The sequence below is a fragment of the Prionailurus viverrinus genome, chromosome A1, assembly GCF_022837055.1.
Source record: "Prionailurus viverrinus isolate Anna chromosome A1, UM_Priviv_1.0, whole genome shotgun sequence".
Classification (NCBI taxonomy): domain Eukaryota; kingdom Metazoa; phylum Chordata; class Mammalia; order Carnivora; family Felidae; genus Prionailurus; species Prionailurus viverrinus.
In genome coordinates this window covers 91,555,928-91,574,074 of record NC_062561.1, presented here as the reverse complement: position 1 = coordinate 91,574,074, position 18,147 = coordinate 91,555,928, and the positions used below count along the sequence as shown (strand labels likewise).

The 18,147-nt window shown below is 49.4% G+C and overlaps 1 protein-coding gene across 1 annotated transcript in view; it reads right to left on the bottom strand.

Annotated features, from left to right (window-relative positions):
• Positions 1-18,147, bottom strand: part of ADAMTS2 (ADAM metallopeptidase with thrombospondin type 1 motif 2) — a 244,037-nt gene that overhangs the window by 61,260 nt on the left and 164,630 nt on the right. Inside the window, exon 5 of the mRNA XM_047863950.1 lies at positions 15,025-15,108. Within this exon, the coding sequence (XP_047719906.1) occupies positions 15,025-15,108 (84 nt within the window). The remainder of the gene's footprint in view (positions 1-15,024; positions 15,109-18,147) is intronic.

Genomic DNA, 18,147 nt, shown 5'->3' with positions numbered 1-18,147 from the left:
CACCGTGACATTAGCATTCACTCTCTAGTTCAGTCCTCACAACCACCCTGAGAGGCAGGAAGCTGAGGTTCAGAGAGGTCAAGTAACTTGCCTTAAGTCACACAGCTTGGAAGCCTAAGACCAAGGCCTATATTCAACCCTCTGCCCAAAACTGCCTCCCCAAACAAAATATACACATACTATCCCCAAAGCAAGGCTCCTACATACAACATGCTTCCCTTTTCTCTCTGCTACCCTCACAGCAGGAAGTGAGTGTGTAAGCTCCTCTCACCTTGAACTCCCACCACTGAGCAGTTCTGTCCAAGCAGAGTCCTGAGCATGTACTTCTTCTTCTCTCTCTCTTTTTAATGTTTATTTTAATTTTTGAGAGAGAGATTGGGAGTAAGTGGTGGAGGGGCAGAGAGTGAGGGAGACAGAGGATCTGAAGCAGCCTCTGTGCTGACAGCAGACAGCCTGATGCAGGTTTCAAGCCCACAAACTGTGAGATCATGACTTGAGACAAAGTTGGACTCTTAATCGACTGAGCCACGCAGACACCCCCCCCCCTTTTTATTTGAGAGAGAGAGGGCGAGCACACAAGTGGTCTGGAGGGGCAGAGAGAGAGAGAGAGAGAAAGAGAAATAGTCTTAAGCAGGCTCCATGCTGAGATTGGAGCCCGGTGTGGGGCTCAATCCCACAACCTTGGGATCATAACCTGAGCCAAAAATCAAGAGTCAGACGCTCAACCGACTGAGCCACCCAAGCTCCCCGCTTCTTCTCTTCAAGGATCCATCTGTCCGTAAAGCAGAGTTATGCATTCCTTAGTAGACATGTCTGAAGGTGGTCTGTTTCTTCCTGGTCACTGCAGGGTTCTCATGCATTATCCACGTCAATGACTTACAAGATGGCACACCAATTCCCAAGCCCCGAGCATAGAGCACCTGGGAGCTGAGTGTGCTCGTTATAACAAGACAAAATGAGTCCTGATGAAGTAGAGTCACAGACTGGAATGACAGGTCTGGTGACCAGGACCTGCTGGACACAGGCACAGAGATGGCCAGCCCAGAGGAAGGTGCAGCAGGGGGTGGGAGGTGGAGCCCACTCTGGCCAGTGAGCTGTGAGCAAAAGTGACCTGTGTCTCTTCCTGGTTGGAGTGTTCAATTGCCCACATGAGACCCTGTAGAGATCTCTCCTTGCTGTGTATGGTGGACAGGGTGATGGCATTCAGCGCACGGCTACCATTGGCAAGCAGAAATGGGTGCCCGGAGCCGCCACATTGGATTTCTCGGGGCCAATCTTTAAATCTGAATTTTATAAAGTAAGCCTAGCTCATAGTAAATGTTGACTCAAATTAACATAACAAATTATGTGGCCCAAACAAAACACATCCCCCAGGTTACCAGGTTGAGAGCCCTGGAGTAGAGGACCTCATGCAGACAGCCCCCTTCCAACACATCCTTCTCGGCTGGACCCGACACTGGCAAGCGCCTCCTTCCTCCCAGAAATTCCTACAGTTCAGCCCAGGCTCCCAGCCCCTCTGGCAGCCAGAGTGATTTCACTGCTGCGGCAGGATAATTTATTGAAATATTGATTTGCGTTTTGTTCTTGCCTTGTCTTTGCCCATTTCAAGAAGGCAGCCTGCCACCTGCGTTCTCCAGGCCTGTGGGGATTTGTGCTGCAGGGTCTAGAGCAGGGGTTGTCTGGGATCCCCCCACCTCTCGGCTTTTGGGTTCTGAGGAGAGGGGCAGAGAGAAGGGCTGGGAAGGGCTGCACCAGGACAAAGTGGTCCTGGGGGAGGCGGATCTCAGAAAACAGGGGCTGTGTACTGGGCCCTGGGAGCCTGAAGCCCAGATGGGACTCAGAGATGGAGAAGGGTGACATCAGCATTTGGGCACCCAAGATGCAGACCTGCTTATACATCTTATTTCTCTGCCCACGTCCCAACTTTCTCAAGGTTCTGGCCCATTTAAGATGGGGACAAAAGAATCTAGGACTGGGATTCTCATCCATACTGGGTCCGGAGCATTCAGGAGGGTGTGGGTACCTAGGGGCCAGCCTGTGACCTGATACCGACCCGTGCACCATGGCAGGCAGAGGGCCTCTGGGTCACTGAGGAGGGAGGGGACATGGGAGAGGGACAATGTGGAACAGGAGCTGGTGCCATATCAGCAGAGTTAGAATCATGGGGTGGCAGGAGATGAGCAAGAGAGGTGTGGGGGCTGGCAGGTGGGGGAGGAGGAGGCTTCTGGCTTCAGTAGAAGTGGCAAGGAGGCCCACGGGGGAGGCTTGAGGAGAGGTCTGTGAGCTCGGGGTCCACGGTACCTGGGGACACAGTCAAGGGACTGTTTTCTCCTGTCCAGCCTGCTTGCTTGGTATGAGTTTGGCAGTTTGGCTTTGGGGAGCTCTCCCCCTTATCTGGGTGCAGCCCCTAGGGGATCAGTCCAAATGCTCTGCCCGCCCCTGACAAAGGCTGGCCCGGAATCTGAGTGAGGCCAGAGGAGCTCAAAAGGACTGGACATCAGCTGAAGCAGGTTTTCCTGGAGAAACCCTGGAAGCAAGTTCCCATGAGCACCTGCTCCCTGCACCCCCTAGTTTCAGCCTTTCCTCCACCTGCTCCTCCCACATGCTGAGGGACTCCTGACAGAGTTATCCAAATAGAGGGCCCAGGAGAGGTGTCTGGGCCAGCCCAGGTGGGTCACGTGGGCTCTGACGGTTCCTCCTGCGCAACGCAACCCCCGTCTCTGCCATCCAGCCACATCCACGCAGACCTCTAATGGGCCTCACTCTGGGAGGCACCACGGAACCGCCCTGTCTTTGCTGTAGACCACAGCCTATGAGCTGTGACCCTCCTCCGAGCGAAGAGAGGAAACAGCTATTTCTCCCATTTGTATCTCCTTCCAAAGTGCCAGAGAGAGGATGGGGGCGGGGGGAGGGGTTGCCTGTTTCCATTAAGAAAGATTCTCACACCTGCGTTCCAGCCAGCCCTCAAGGCACCTGTCTCTCGGCTGTCTAGTCGTCTCTGCGCGGGTTTCTCTAGGAAAACCTGTTTGTACAACTCTCCCGTTCCCACCTGTGCTGCGATGGGGACCATGCGTGAGCCCTGCAAGGGGCTGACCGCAGCACGAGCCGAGGACCTCACAGATGTGACGGTCCTCCCCCGGAGGGAGCCGCGGGCGTCAGCTGTACAGAGTGAATTGCAGCTGAGTGGTGGTCACGATGTTTGCACCGTGGAAGGGGCATTTCTGCACCCCCAGCCTGGGGGATAGCTCCAGGTTTACAGGAATAGTCTAATTGAAGCTGTACAATTGCCCTAAGATATATTTTTTGGAGGTGGAACCACATCAGGGACAACAGAAGTAAACAGCTCCCAAGTCCTGCTACACAAGAGGTATCTGCGGGCCTGGAAGCCCCGCTGCAATCGGAAGTGTTCTATTCCCGGGCTGTGACGAGAGACGGGAAAGGAAGGGCGTAACCCAGACGTGGCCACCAGGTGGCGCTGCTGTCACAAGAACGGTCTCTCGCGCGCTGGGCCGGCAGGCAGGGCCCCGCCCACCTCCTCCCAACCCTCTCAGGCTGGCGCTGCAGCTCTGAGCCCAGGCATGCACGGGGCAAAGGGGGATTTTGAAGGCGAGAGACAACCTCTGCGGTCCCACCCTTAATACGCCAATTAAGACCCGTTCAAAAATTCTGTTCCAATCATTGCTTTCTGACATTTCCATTGTTTGCCCTTGAATGAGCTGAATTATTTATGCTCTTCCCTCCTTCAGTCAAGAACACAGGAGGGAAAGTGGACCAGTAGCCTGGAGGCTGGTCTTCTAGGAATAACAGAGCCATGGGGTGACTATACCAGTGCCGCCACATGTCAGAGAGCCCCACAGACCCCAAACTCGCCCAGCAGCTTACCAGGGCATGGGCAGGTGACAGGTGGAGCTCACCTGGGCAGCATGAGAGTCCTGGGGTAGGAGACCTGTTCATGTCTCATCTGCTTGTGTTCTTGAACAAGTTACCTCACTGTGCTGAGCTCCCCATCTGCAGAAGGGGTACAACCACAGTACAGAGCCAGGAGCACAGGGACTTCTGTCATTGCCACCCCTCACACCCATAAGGCAGCTGAGGTCTAGCACGGGTGAGTGATGCCCACGGACATCACAGTCAGAATTCCTTAGACCCTTCCTCTCCAACGCTGAAAGATTCCTATGTGTGCTCCCCACTTGGTCTTGACTTGGTCTTTCACGACAAGATACCTTATGTTCCTCTCTGATTGTCCCCAAGTCTCTGATTTCCATTTGCTTTTGATTTCCATCATCCGAGGAAATATTTAAAATGAGAACAGTTCAGTAGCTCTGGTGCCTTCTCAAAAAAATCAATTGAAAGCCAGTTGCTATGCAACCCTCAAGTGTTGCCGATGTTCTGCTCCCTGGCTGATGGCATATTGTATAAAATAAGATAATCTCTTTTCTTCTGTCTTCCTTCCTTTCTTTTTATTTTTTTAAGAAATGGAGGAAAAAAACGTTGTTTTAGGAAAAACTTGAGATAACTTAGAAGCTTCTCATAAGCTGGAAGACAAACAACATGGCACGCATGTAAGTGCTACTGATTTTATCCCCTCTGGAGCCTGGTGGGGACCCGGAGACAGGCTCTGGGGAGCTGGTCTATTTCCATCACGATTTGGAATGAATAACAGGATCTGAATGCCTGGGCCACTTTCTGCCCCAAGTCTGGCTCTTGGCCTCATAGCTGCCCCTGCCAAGAGAACCCCCAGATCTTGGGGGACACAGCTCAGTCCCTTCTCCTCACAGGAGTCCCGGCTACAGTCATCTTGGTTTCATGATGCTTAAATCCTTCTGGGCATGGGGGATCCCCTCCTTGATAGGGACACATGAGTTCCTTAAAGAGCAGCTCATCAGAGTTCATCTTCACTGTGAGCCAAGCCCCATCTCCAGACCCTCAATCTAGAAGCCTGTCCAGTCTCTCCCTGAACAGCCATTCCCTCCGACACGAATGTTGGGCCTCTTGTTCCTCAGACCCCAGCTGCGCAGTCAGTTGCCTGGCCACTCCATCTGGGGCCACCCCCAGTTCTATTTCCTTCAAGGTGCTCCCCACTCTGAAACAACCTTGTTTACTTGTCACTTCACGGGGAGTTCACGCTCCAGCTCCATTCGTGTGACCTGCTCTTCCTGTTCCTAAGACAACACCCCCAGCCACCCCCGGCCGCCCCCTGCTGTCCCCTGCCAGCAGAGACCTGCAAACAGGGCCCTGCTCCTGGTGGTTGTGCAAAGTGGGATCTGTGACTAGCGGACACACACTGTTAACCGTCCACAATGAGACGAGTGCCAAAAAGGGAAACCTGTCCAGCAATTTGATGGTGTGGTTTTATGGGAACGGAATTTAATAAAAAAAAGTCTGGGCTGGTATTTTTGTATATCTTGGTTTTGTCACATTTTCCTTTTCTAAGAATTCCTTTTAAACATATTTTCCAGGACTACTGGTCAGCGATGGGCCCTCGGGGCTGAGTGTTCTGTGTGTCCGGCTCAGCGACCTCAGCCCTAAACCTGCTCTTCACAGATGGTCACTTTCCTGTGTTGTCGGGTCGCTCCAGGTCAGTGGGACGTTGCTCCTGAGTCCTGAGGCTGACGACTGTGCTCTTAAATCAACCAGAGCCCACAGCTAAGTACGCTGCACCAAACCTCTGTGCCCAGGGTGGCACACCCTGTTCCAGCAATGCTGGACCAACAGGTGGGGTCTGCACTCAGTCCCTTCACATCAGGGTATCTGGACAGCACCAGCGGTGCCCTCCTGACTCTCCTGAACCCCTGCCTGCACTTCTGCCATGTGTCCTCCCTCAGGAGATCGAAAGCCACACCCTGGAAGCCCTCACACTCCAGCAACCTGCCCCAGGAGGACCGAGCATCAGTCAGGCCCTGTAACTTTCTGGAATCCCCCAGGACACACTGGCCATGACAGGCAATAGCCCTTTCCAGAGACCTCCACCACAGCCTCATGGGCCCCACCTGGGCTCCCAGGGGACAGGCAGGGCAGGGCAGAAGGTGGGCAGGGCATGGGTAAGCTTTGCTACAGGAGACAGTTCAGCCCAGCTGGATCCCCAGGGGCAGCAGAGGAGCAGGGAGCATGCTGTCCCTCTCAGCCATGCTGGGGGTACCGGGGATGGGCAATCCCCCACAGCCTGTGATGACCTCTATCCTGACTCCTCTGATGTCACTGGCAGAGGTGTGAGGCTGGGCTGCTGAGCCCTTGGCTGGGTCCCAGTAGGCGCTCTCTGGGTTTAGCTCTGAAAGCGTGCTTCCTGCTCCAGATTCTCCCTTCCAATTCCTAAACTCCTTCCCAGCAGGAAGTCACAGGAGCTGGGGTCCCCCTGTGCCCCTCCTGGTTGCCACTGTCCGAGTACTGGTCTCACGAAGCTGCCCTAGTGCCCAGGTGAGCTCCAGCCATGCACCTTGCTGGTCGTGACCTCCAGGCAGCCCCGTGGCCCACCCACTTCCCCATACGTCCCTGGGAAGAGCCAGACAATGCTCTCCACTCTGCCTCTGGGAGACTTGGGGTGAGGGGCGTAACCACATGGCCCTGGCCCTGAGGGAGGTGCCTGTACTCCTGGGGGATTTGGCCTCACCTGCAGGTAAGGTGGCAGCCTGCATTCTAGCCCAGATGGTTTGCTCAGAGGTCCCTAACCAGGAGACTGGAAGAGCCCCTGGGCCCAACCACAGGAAAGGTAAGACAGTGACCCTGAGGGCAGAAGAACCCCTCCCCTCCTCAATTGTCTCTGAGCCTCCACAGAATTGAGGTGCCAAGTGAAAGCAGAAAATCCCTTCAATGTCCTCCTTCAAATCAGGAATAAAATGTTGGACATGACAGAGCCCTGTCGCATGCCACTGGAGACTCTACTCAGGTGGATTCAGTTAAACGGGATTACTTGGATTCTGCCATTTTTAAGTGCTTTTTAAAAAATGTAAACTTTTTTTTCATAATTAAAAATGCACTATTTTGTTTAGAAAAGAAACATGCTTATCATGATAAATTATGAAAGTTCAGTAAAATACAAAGAGGAAAATAAAAATCCATGGCCTACTGCCCAGAGAGAAATATTAGTCACCTTTGATGTATTCTTTCCAGTCCCTTCTGTACATATACCTGTACACAAGATTAAGATCATACTATAAGTTGGGGCACACAGGTGCTCAGTTGGTTAAGCATATGACTCTTGATTTCGGCTCAGGTCATGATCTTACAGTTCATGAGATCGAGCCCCACATAGGGCTCTGCACTGACATCTCGGAGCCTGTTTGGGATTCTCTCTCTCTCTCCCTGCCCCTCTCCCCTGCTCTCTCTCTCAAAATAAATAGAAAACATTAAAAAAAAAACTTAGGGGGTGCCTGGGTGGCTCAGTAGGTTGGGCGTCTGACTTCAGCTCAGGTCATGATCTCACGGTTCATGAGTTCGAGCCCCACATCGGGCTCTGTGCTGACAGCTCAGAGCCTGGAGCCTGCTTCAGATTCTGTGACTCTCTCTCTGCCCCTCCTGCACTCACACTCTGTCTCTCTCTGTCTCTCAAAAATAAATAAACATAAAAAAATTTTTTTTAAACTTAAAAAAACCCCATACGATAAGTTATATTCTGTTTTCCAAAAGCAAATAAAGCTAACTGTATTCTGTAACAATTCCCCAGTGCTTTGAAAGTGGGATTTATGGGGCACCTGGGGGGCTCAGTCGGTTAAGTGTCTGACTTCAGCTCAGGTCATGATCTCATGGTTGGTGAGTTTGAGTCCTGCTTTGGGCTCTGTGCTGACAACTCAGAGCCTGGAGCCTGCTTCGGATTCTGTGTCTCCCTCTCTGTCTTCCCCTCCCCTGGGCACACTCTCTCTCTCTAAAACAAATAAACATTAAAAAAATAAAAAAAAATAAAGTGGGATTTATTAGCAGCCTAATATTCTACCACACAGACGTATTACAGTTTATTTAATTGGACCCCTGTTAGTAGACAGTTGAGATTTTTCCCAGTTGTTTACACTTAGAAATAAGGCCATGGCCTTTGTCTTTTTCCTAAAACTTTGTCTGCAATTCTGATAACTGCTTTGGGATAGAGTCATAGAAATGAACAAGGCGGGTGGGCAGCAAACAGGAAGAACCTTCTTAAGGGCAGTGGTGAGTACTGTCACATTTCCTTCTAGAAATGTGTACCCATTTATACTCATACCAGAAAAGGGTAATGCTTTACCCATCCAAGCCAGCAGTTAAATCCCTCTTGCTAATCTGAGCACAGGCAATCCTTTAAAAATGTTAAATTGCAGGGTGACTGAGTGGCTTAGTCAGTTGGCGTCTGACTCTTGGTTTCAGCTCAGGTCATGATCTCACAGTTCATGGGGTTGAGCCCCGAATCAGGCTCTGGGCTGGCAGCGTGGAGCCTCCTTGGGATCCTCTCTTTCTCCCTCTCTCTCTGCCCCTCCCCTGCTCGTGTTCTCTCTATTTCCCTCTCTCAAAATAAATAAACTGAAAAAAAATAAAAATGGAAAATTGTATTCTTTATTTGATTAATAGTACACTTAAATTTTTTTCCTTCTTTTTTTTTTTTTGCCCATTTGTATTTTTCTTCTGTAAACTGTTTATACCCACTGCCAATTCTGTTTCTCCTATGGTTTGTAAGAGCTCTTCATATATTAGGGTATCACTGCCATATTGCCAGTGTTTTTCATGCTCGTGCTTTGTCTTGTAATTGTTTCTGGACAGAAGTTTTATATTTTAAGTGTTCAAATATATCTATCTTCCCCTTTACAATTCCTTCTATTGTACTTACGCTTAAGGAGCCCCCTTGACAACCAATATTTTCTTCTTGATTTTTGTGGTTTAAATAGTTGAATGTTTTATTGGCCTGTTATTTATCATATGTTATTTTTAATTTACTATACATGAAATTTATATTTGTCATATATTTATTTATAACACTTAATAACCATTTCATTTATATTTATCACATGTTAAGTTAAATATATGAAGTGTTTTCAGAGCTCCATAGTTTATTCAATTGATCTGTTAATGCTTACGCAAATACAGTATGATTTTAATTATTTTCACTTTATAAGATGTTTGAAGTAAATCTCTCTTTATTTGCTTAGCTTTTGAGGCTTTCCCATTCAGTCTTTTTTTTTTATGTTTATTTATATTGAGAAAGAGGGACAGAGGGAGAGTACGCGCACGAGCAGGGGAGGGGCAGAGAGAGGGAGGGAGAGAGAGGATCCCAAGCAGGTTCCACACTCTCAATTCAGAGCCTATTGTGGGGCTCAATCCCACGAACCATGAGATCATGACCTGAACTGACATCAAGTAGGATGCTCAACTGACTGAACCACCCAGGTGCCTCTCCCAGCCAGTCTTGACTGGCTTATAAGGCTTCCAGATGAATCTTAGAATCATTTCACCAAATTTCCAACTATTAATTTAGGAAAAATCAGTATCTCTACTATACCCAGTCTTCCTGTAGGAACAACATATGTCTCTGCCTTTATTTTTATTTCCTTCCTATCATTAACAATGTGCAATTTTCAGGGCACCTTGGTGGCTCAGTTGGTTAAGCCTCCGACTTTGCCTCAGGTCATGATCTCACAGTTGGTGGATCTGAACCCAGCACAGGGCTCTGCACTGACAGTGCAGAGCCTGCTTGGGATTCTCTCTCTCTCCCCCTCTCTCTCTGCCCCTCCCCTGTTTGTGCTCACTCTCTTTCTCTATCAAATAAACTTTAAAAACAAAACCATGTGCGATTTACTTACTGTAGGTCCTGTATCTATCTTGTTAGGACTGGGCCAGATATTTTATATTTTTGCTTACTTTTGTAAATGGAACTTTTCTTTCCCTATTACACCTACTACTAGGGTATTGTGGGTTTGTGCAAAAATTAGCAATCTTTTTTTTTTCAATATATGAAATTTATTGTCAAATTGGTTTCCATACAATACCCAGTGCTCATCCCAAAAGGTGCCCTCCTCAATACCCATCACCCACCCTCCCCTCCCTCCCACCCCCCATCAACCCTCAGTTTGTTCTCAGTTTTTAACAGTCTCCTATAAAAATTAGCGATCTTTATAGAATTATCTTACAGTTGGCCATGTCACTAAACTTCTTTAATTAACTCTAAAAGCTTTACAATGGATCCTCTGGGTTTTCCAGGAACATAATCATCAGCAACCAGTTAAAATTTCATCTGTTCTTTTCTGATATTGGTTCCATGTCCTAAGACATTATCTAGAATTTCCAGAACCTCAGTAACAAAGCTAGCTTCTGGTCACCACGTTTACTGTAACTGCCTCAATGAGGGCAGCATTTCCCAAAGTGAGTTCTGTAGAATGTTGACTACGTGAGGAAAAGGGTTCCACTGAGAAACAGGTTTGAGAAGCTATGTGTAGTGATCCACTTCTTGAGATTCACCGTGCACATTTCTGTCATAAAGTCTCTGACAGGTTCTTTGACAAGCCTTTCCCAGACTCACTGGACTATGGAACCCCACTATTTTCCCGTGTAAATGTCTAGGAGCATCCTATGAATTAGCTATGCAGACGCTCTTAAGGACATGTGCTTCTTTTCTCCACCTTTAAATAAAATTTTGGTTGTCATGTTACCATCTGTTACTAGTTTTCACAGATTTTTGAATACTGGGAGGTACTCTCTCAGCAACTATGCTGCAGACCATGCCCTTGCCCTGCTGATGGCTTCAGAGCATCAGGGGCTCCTGGAAGCTCTTTCTAAGGGGCCCCCCATTTGGCATACTTCACCATGCACCCCCCACTCATGCCTTTGCAAGCAATACTCATCTCTTCTCTCCAAGCCCCAGGCCCCCATGCCAGCCTCTCCTGCCATCTCTACTGGGGTGGCACTCGGCACCTCAAACTCAACACATCCCTGTTGAACTCATTGTCTTTCTCCCTCCGACACCCTGATTCTCTTCCTGTGTTGTCCATCTGAGTGGTTGACATCAATCAGCATGCACCTGGCTGCCTGAGGCATGGGCTCAGGGTCTCCCCACCTTCATCCACTTAGAACCCATGTCCTCTGGATTTGGCCTCCTACAGTTCTCTTCCATCTGCCTTCTTTACCCCAGCCTGTGGCCATGGTATCGGTACAGCCCACCGCCGTCCTCCCTTCAATGGCTCCCACCCACCATGATGCCCACAGGAGTCCAGGGATCCTCTTGGAAATGCAAATCAGATCCTGGAAACACCCCTCTTCTGGTTCTTCTCCCTTTTACTCCCTTCCAGTTAGTTGGCCTGACATTGTGAGGGCTGCCTGCCTCATCTTCCCCCCATGAGTCCCTGACCCCCTGTAATCATTGTTTCTTTGTCTGTACCTCTGCTTTAGAAGCTCTTGAGGTCAGGGACCACGTCAGTGGCCCAGCACAGAGCCTGGCACACAGAAACCCTTCAAAAACTATGGGTTCAATTACAAGCTTTTGTCATTTGGCAAGCAAATGTGATGAATTATATGAACAGACTTCCTGATATTCGACGATTGCCTTATTCCCAGGATAAACTCTATTTTATCGTGCTGGGAGTTTCTTTTTCTGCATTATTGAATTAAGCCTCAGGATTTTTTATGTCTATTTTTAGAAGGAAGACAGGTCTGCACATTGTCTTGGACATGTTACCTCTGGCAGCTTTGAGTATAGGAATCACACTGGCTATAAAAATAAATTGGGTGGATGTCAGAATATATATATATATATATATATATATATATATATATATATATGGTGTGTGTGTGTGCTCTGAAACGATTTCCATGGCATTGTATTATCCTTGCTAATAATTCCTTAGAAATGAATAAGAATGCACTGGCAAAAATAGATGATCTGACTCTCTATTTAGAGGTAATTTTCAGAGAACTCTGAAAGTGCTAGAGAACTTGAGTTCCCTCCATGGTTATGGGACTTATGGTGTTTTCTAACATTTTCAGCTTTGAAATATTCTCATTTCCCAGGAAATCCCTGGCTTCCCAGGGTGTCCTCGTCCCTGACTCAGAGATACTCAACTGTTCACCTTCAGGTTCTGACACTCCTGTTGGTCACACAGTCTATCTACCTGCTGGCAGCCGTGAAGGGGAAAACAACAAGAAAAAATGGCTTTGGGTGGGAACAATTTAGCACAGAGCCTGCTGGGGTGTAGTTAAAATAAACGAAGCTTTGCTTCCTTGAGCAATCGACACATTTCAGGCCGAATTGAGAGCCAAAGCTTTGCTACCACTAGGAAGCAATTAACAACGCACAATTTCCAAATTTGTCTTTTTAACCAATATGGGGGCAACCAGGGGCGGAGGGGACGCAAGCTGCCACCTGGTGCCCAGACCATTCTGTGGCTCTCCAACTCTATCTACTTCCATGTCCTTGGCCAACCTGAAGTTTCCCATTTCCCCCCTCCAGCAGTAGAGAAAAGGGGTGGGGGATCTCACTGTGTCCACACCTCATGCCAAATTTCTGAAAATTCTCAGACACCGAAGGATGCTGGCTGGAGGGCCCCAGGTGGTAATGGAGGGGCTGGAAGGAGCTGGTCTGGGGAAGGAGAGAAATGAGGCGGGGTGTAGAACATGTGGACAGCTACTCCACTGGGCCATTCCAAAGACCCCTGCCTGTGAATGGAGGCTGGGACTGGATCTCTGGGCTAGGGTCCACCCTCAGCTTCCCTTCCCAGGGAGTACAGCACCCCAAACCTGGACACAGGGCTAGAGAGCCTCCCTAAGCCCTCCGATAGCTGGTCCACCTCATCTGCTGGCCATCTGGAGGGAGGGGGGTTGAGAGAGGACCCGAATTGGGGGTCTTCCAGCAGCGGCCTAGTGTGGCAACTGCCCCAAATGCCTTCTCTTCTGTCCAGATAAGCATCCTGGTGTAGGTTACATTGTGTACACCCTTTCTCATCTTTCAGTCTGTGTTTCCTCGCTCTCTCTCTCTTTATGTCAGAGGTTTGCATTCACTAAGGTTCTCTTCTTGATTGGTTCAATTATTTCTATTTCCTAATTTTTTAATTTCTGCTTTTCCGAAACTACCTCCTTATTTTTGTCCTCCTTAGGTTTTTGGTTTGCAGTTCTTATGGACTTTTGTTCTAACATTACTGCAGGGTCCATGTGTATTCATTCTCTCTTGTGTAATCTTGGAAAGCACCTGCGAATTTGCCTCTGAATACAGCTTTGGCCACACTCTATATAGGTTTTGATCTGTAGTACTATCACTTTCATTAATTTTCCCAGCTCTAATAGTCTTCCAAGCAGGTTGTTTCTTTAACTTTTCAAAGAAATTGGACTTTTTATTTCAGTTCATATATCCCTTCCTTCCACCGCATTTTAGGGCACTGAGTCAGAAAAGATAGCCTGGACAGTTTTTGCTGTATAAAATTCACTGGAATTTTCTTTACAACCTAAAGTACTTTTGTAATTTTCAAGTGTTCTAGGATTCCTCAAAAAGGAGTCACACAGGGCAAAGAAGAAAATGATAGAACTACTAATTTAACTTTATACATTATTATTATTTTATTTGAAACTTCTATGCCTTTTAAAATGTAATCTGTTAAAGGTCTTAAAAAGAGAATGAAAGACTCCCGCGGTTAGTTTTTTTCCAATTTCTGCCTTGTTCTGACAGTCTTCTTTGATACATCTTATGTTCTCCCAGGGGTGCATGAAAGAGCATAACTGGTGTCCTTACTGTGGCTGCTTCTACTTTAGAGGGACGTGCTTCCTAGGGTAAAGAGAGTGGGCTCAAGATCTACTATTCCTGGAATTCATCCGGCCACACGAGCCCTCCATTGTCATTTTTTATACCACGGGCCTTGTAGGTTGTGTGCAGTTCGATTTTACTGTTGGAGACCAAGATTCTTTGTCTTTGAGCAGATGAATTAACCCTGTACCTAATTACCATGCCTGATGATTGATTTTTGTACATACTGAGTGAAGTCAGACGACGGATTCTAGAATTTGGCTGCAGGGTGAGAAGCCCAACTCCACAGGAGCCAAATGACACTGGCCACTCACCCAGAACACCACCAACCCACTTTAAGCCTCAGGGTTCTTATCTGTGAAACGGGGATTGTCATACATCCGCCTCCCCATCTGCCCTTGGCTTCAGTGAGTTAATACGGGTAAAGTACTTCTGACTTGCCCAGCACAGGGCTTCTTCCCTCCTCACCATCTTTCCTTTCTCTGCACCCCCTTATCTTTCTGTCTCAGATCTTGGGTCACTGTCTCTGGGGGCTTCCTACCCCAGCTGCACAGACCCCTGCACGCTGCTAGGAAAGACAGCACCAATCTTGACAACAAGAGAAGATAGGGAGGGCAAGAGAGCCCAGTGAGGGCAGAAGCCACACAGCATAAGAAGAGGAGAACATGGGTGGAAGAGGTGGGAGGGAGGGGAGAAGTAACCTGTGTTTCTGATGCTTTGATGTCTGGGGCCATGCTGACCCTCCTGGGGTTAGCCAATTCCTAGAGATAATAAACAACTCACTCTGGAGCATGCTTTTCAAATGCAAACCAACCAGTTCAGAGTCCGCACCCCCAGCCACCTCCTTCATTGGGCTCTCACCACCCTGCCTGAGTCACTCAGGGCAGGTACTAGCCACCTACGACCCAGAGCCCACAGGAATTATTCATGCTGCCCAGTCCTGTGCCTGCTTACTCTGCCACACGCAGCCCTTCCTGTGGAGACAACAGTCCCCCACTCCTTCTGCCTTCTGACCCATCCTGGTGCTGCCCCAGTGGTCCTGTGTGAATGATAAACCGACTTTTCCATGGCAGTCACCTCCTGATCATCAGTTAGCCTCTCCACACATGAATAATAACAAAACCTACATTATAAAACCAGGGGTGAGGTGAAAGGGGATCAGGAATATGGGGGAGGCTCACGAGTTTCTTGTCTCTTCCAGGTACCACGGGCCGAGCTGGGGACAGGCACCGAGGTTTTGGCTTTCAGAGGAGACCTGTGCCTCACTGGAGGGTCTTCATTCACCCCACAGAGATCACGAGAGTTGGGGAGGCTCCACTGTGTCTGGAAGCCACCAGCTCACTCACCTTCCCGTAGCTAAGCAGGATTATCCGCACCAACACGACATTGATGTGGGCCCCCAAGGACTCGTCATGATAGATTTCGTTGACCTGAAAGACAACCAGGGAGGTGTCAGCAGGAGCCACAGGCCTGAGGACCACCTGCAGATGACAAGGTGGAGCCCAGGGGAGGCTGTCAACCCGCCCACGCTGTGCGGTGCCCTCCACAAACAGGGATGACAGTCCCTGTCTCACAGAGCTTAACAGCAAGATGCCATATTTGTCACCACCGCTAAATTGGATTGCCGGAAGCCTTGCCATGAGGTCACAGGGGCAGGGTGCACATCCCTAAATGTGGGTCAAACTAGATTTTTTAGTCCACAGTGAGACGATAGCTCTAAAAGCCAGTTTATAAGAGAGAAAGGGGTTTTTGTCTCCAAAGTATTGCTTTATCTCTCACAGGCAAAGCCTGGCCAATTTGGCTCACAGACTTTGACTGAAAGTCATGGTGTGGAAGCCAAGAAGGCAGTTACATGGAGAGGTCCCGCTGCAGCTGGAGGGGGCAGGAGGGAGGAAAGGGGGAAGAAAGACCGAGAGGAATGACTAGGCTTCACTTTACTCCTTCCACCCCTGACCTCCAGCCCATGTCTCGAGTCACAGGTGGGGGGTGGGGAACAGGGCGGAGAGCATAAAAATAGCCCTGATATTTGGGAAGAAGTCAAAAGCAGAGAGGGCTTGATTCTGCTGTCCGGGACCTGGGAAGGGACAGGTTCATACGGAGAAGGGGTGGCTTCAGAGAGCCCAAATGTAGTACAGCTCCCAACTACACATAGGGGACCCAGGAATAGTGGGCAGGATAGCTGTGGGCTGGCCTGTGGGTTGGCTTCAGAGAGAGTCCAGGGGGTGCTGTCCTGCAGGAGGGCTGTCCTGCAGGAGGGCAGACGTTGTGTGGCCACGGCAGAGAGAATAAACCCTGAATGACCCCAACCGCAGGGCCAAAGCCTGGAGGGTCAGTGCCCAGGGCAGAGCATGCTGGGACAGATGTGTGCAGATGCAGGGGGGCTAAGCCATGCACCACCCCTACCCTGAGGGAGGAGGGACAGGAGATGAACAGCCCTGGTATGGGCTGAATTGCATCCCCTCAAGTTCCTAACCCCCAACATAATGCTATTTGGAGGTGGGGCATTTGAGAGGCTATTAGGATTGGCTGATGTCATGAGAGTGGGGTCCCCCGCCATGTGAGGACATGGCAAGAAGGAGGCCATGTGCAAGCCAGGAAGAGAACCCTCACTAAGAGCCAAATTGGCTGACACCTTGATCTTGGATTTCTAGCCTCCAGAACTATGAGAAATTAATGTGTGCTGTTGAAGTGACCCAGCCTGTGGTATGTTGTTAGAGTAGCCTGAGCTAAGGCAAGCCCAGAGTCAGAGCTTACCCTCTGACCTGACTATTCCCCCTAAAGCCTTCTGAACAAGAAGAGCCTGAGCCACCTCTCAGGGGCCGGGTCACATTTTCCCTTCAATCCTGGAGTGAGGGTGGCATCAAATATAAGAACTAAAAAATAGCTGCCTTTTTCTTCACCCATCAGCTTTGGTGTGTAGATGTCCATCCTGCCAAGTGTATAACCTCCTCCCCCCAACCCCAGTCCAGCAATGAGCCCCTTATAGATTTGCAATGGGACTTCTCAAGCTGAGCCACCCTGGCCTTTCACAGGGCCCACCACCCACCCCGGGGTCCTGAGTTGCCTGGCCTTGGACTGTCCTTCCCCACGGACCTTAGCAGGTACCCAGTAGACCCAGGAGAAAGCTATTGGCCCCATTGCATGCCAAGCATCATGTTAGCATTTGGGATTCAGTAACCAGCCTGGAACTGGCCTTCTGTCAAAAACAGCTCCACCATCATGATGATGCTGATGAGGACCTTTAGAGATAGGCAGGGAAATTGAGGGCATATTAATGGTGAATCTGCCCCAGTGATGATTAGTGGGCTCCCTAAGGATGTGGCATTTCATCTCAGAGATAAGAAATGAGAAGGAGTTAACTCAGCAAAGCAGGGATAGTGTTCTGGGCAAAGAAAGTAGCATATGCAAATGTCCTGGGGGTCAGAGGCAGTAAAGTGTGTTCTAAGAACTGGGCAGGGGCAAAGGGCCTCTGAGGTCAGACTACACAAGTATTCAGGTAGTGAGTAGGATTCCAATTCTGTTCAAAGAGCAATAGAGGATATGGAGCCCTGAGAGAAATATAATGACACTGCATTTTACAAAGATTACTCTGCCTCCTTTATGGAATATAGATTGAAGTGCCCACTACAGCAGTTGAAGTGTCAAGTGTGGGGCTCAGATTTGGGGATGAGTGGAGAGAAAGAACAGATGTCAGGAGTGACATGGACTAGAATTGGGGACGGCACCTCCTATACAGCCCTGGGACACCCTGGGGCCTGCTTGGCCTCATCCTCTTGTTGGCAAATGGAGGTGGTCCATCTTTGCTCTGCATGGAGTCAGGGAGGAAAAATGTCCCGGGGTCATCTCTCAGAGCTTCCCCAGAAAATGAGGGGCTTCAGGCTCCTTTGACACCCTGATAGTGCCTCTCTGGACCCCATGTTCTAATTGCACTTCTCAGAGCTGGCCTAGGGGTGCATCCCAAGCGGACCTGGCCCCTCAAGTGCACGGTGAGGCTGTAAGCCTGTGGTGTTACAATCTTTATGAAGACAGGAAACCTGCCTTGATATTCGGAAGGGATTCAGGGCTGAGTTCACAGAATTATCTAGATCATTTTATGCTCCCAACAGCCCTTGGAGGCCAGAATGAGAGGTGGTCAATCCCACCTGAGCAAAGGGTAAGCTGAGGTTCTGAGTGAGGGTATGCTTGCTGGTTCCTACAGGGAGGGAGGTCCCCTTCCCAGTTCCTGGCCCAGATCTTGCCCATCAGGGCCCAGCATCCTCTTGTTCCCCTGGCCCCTGCCACTGTGCCCAAAGGTAGCCACTCGCATCTTGGGTAAGGGGTCCCATGTCCTTGGATACTGAGCAGGCCTGACCCTGACTCCTGATTTGGGACAGGAGGTAACTAGAACCCCAGGGACCCCACCACTCAGTGCTAAGCTCTATGAGGCAGAGGCCCACATCCTGCTGGGGGTGGTGGCAAGGCGACCTGAG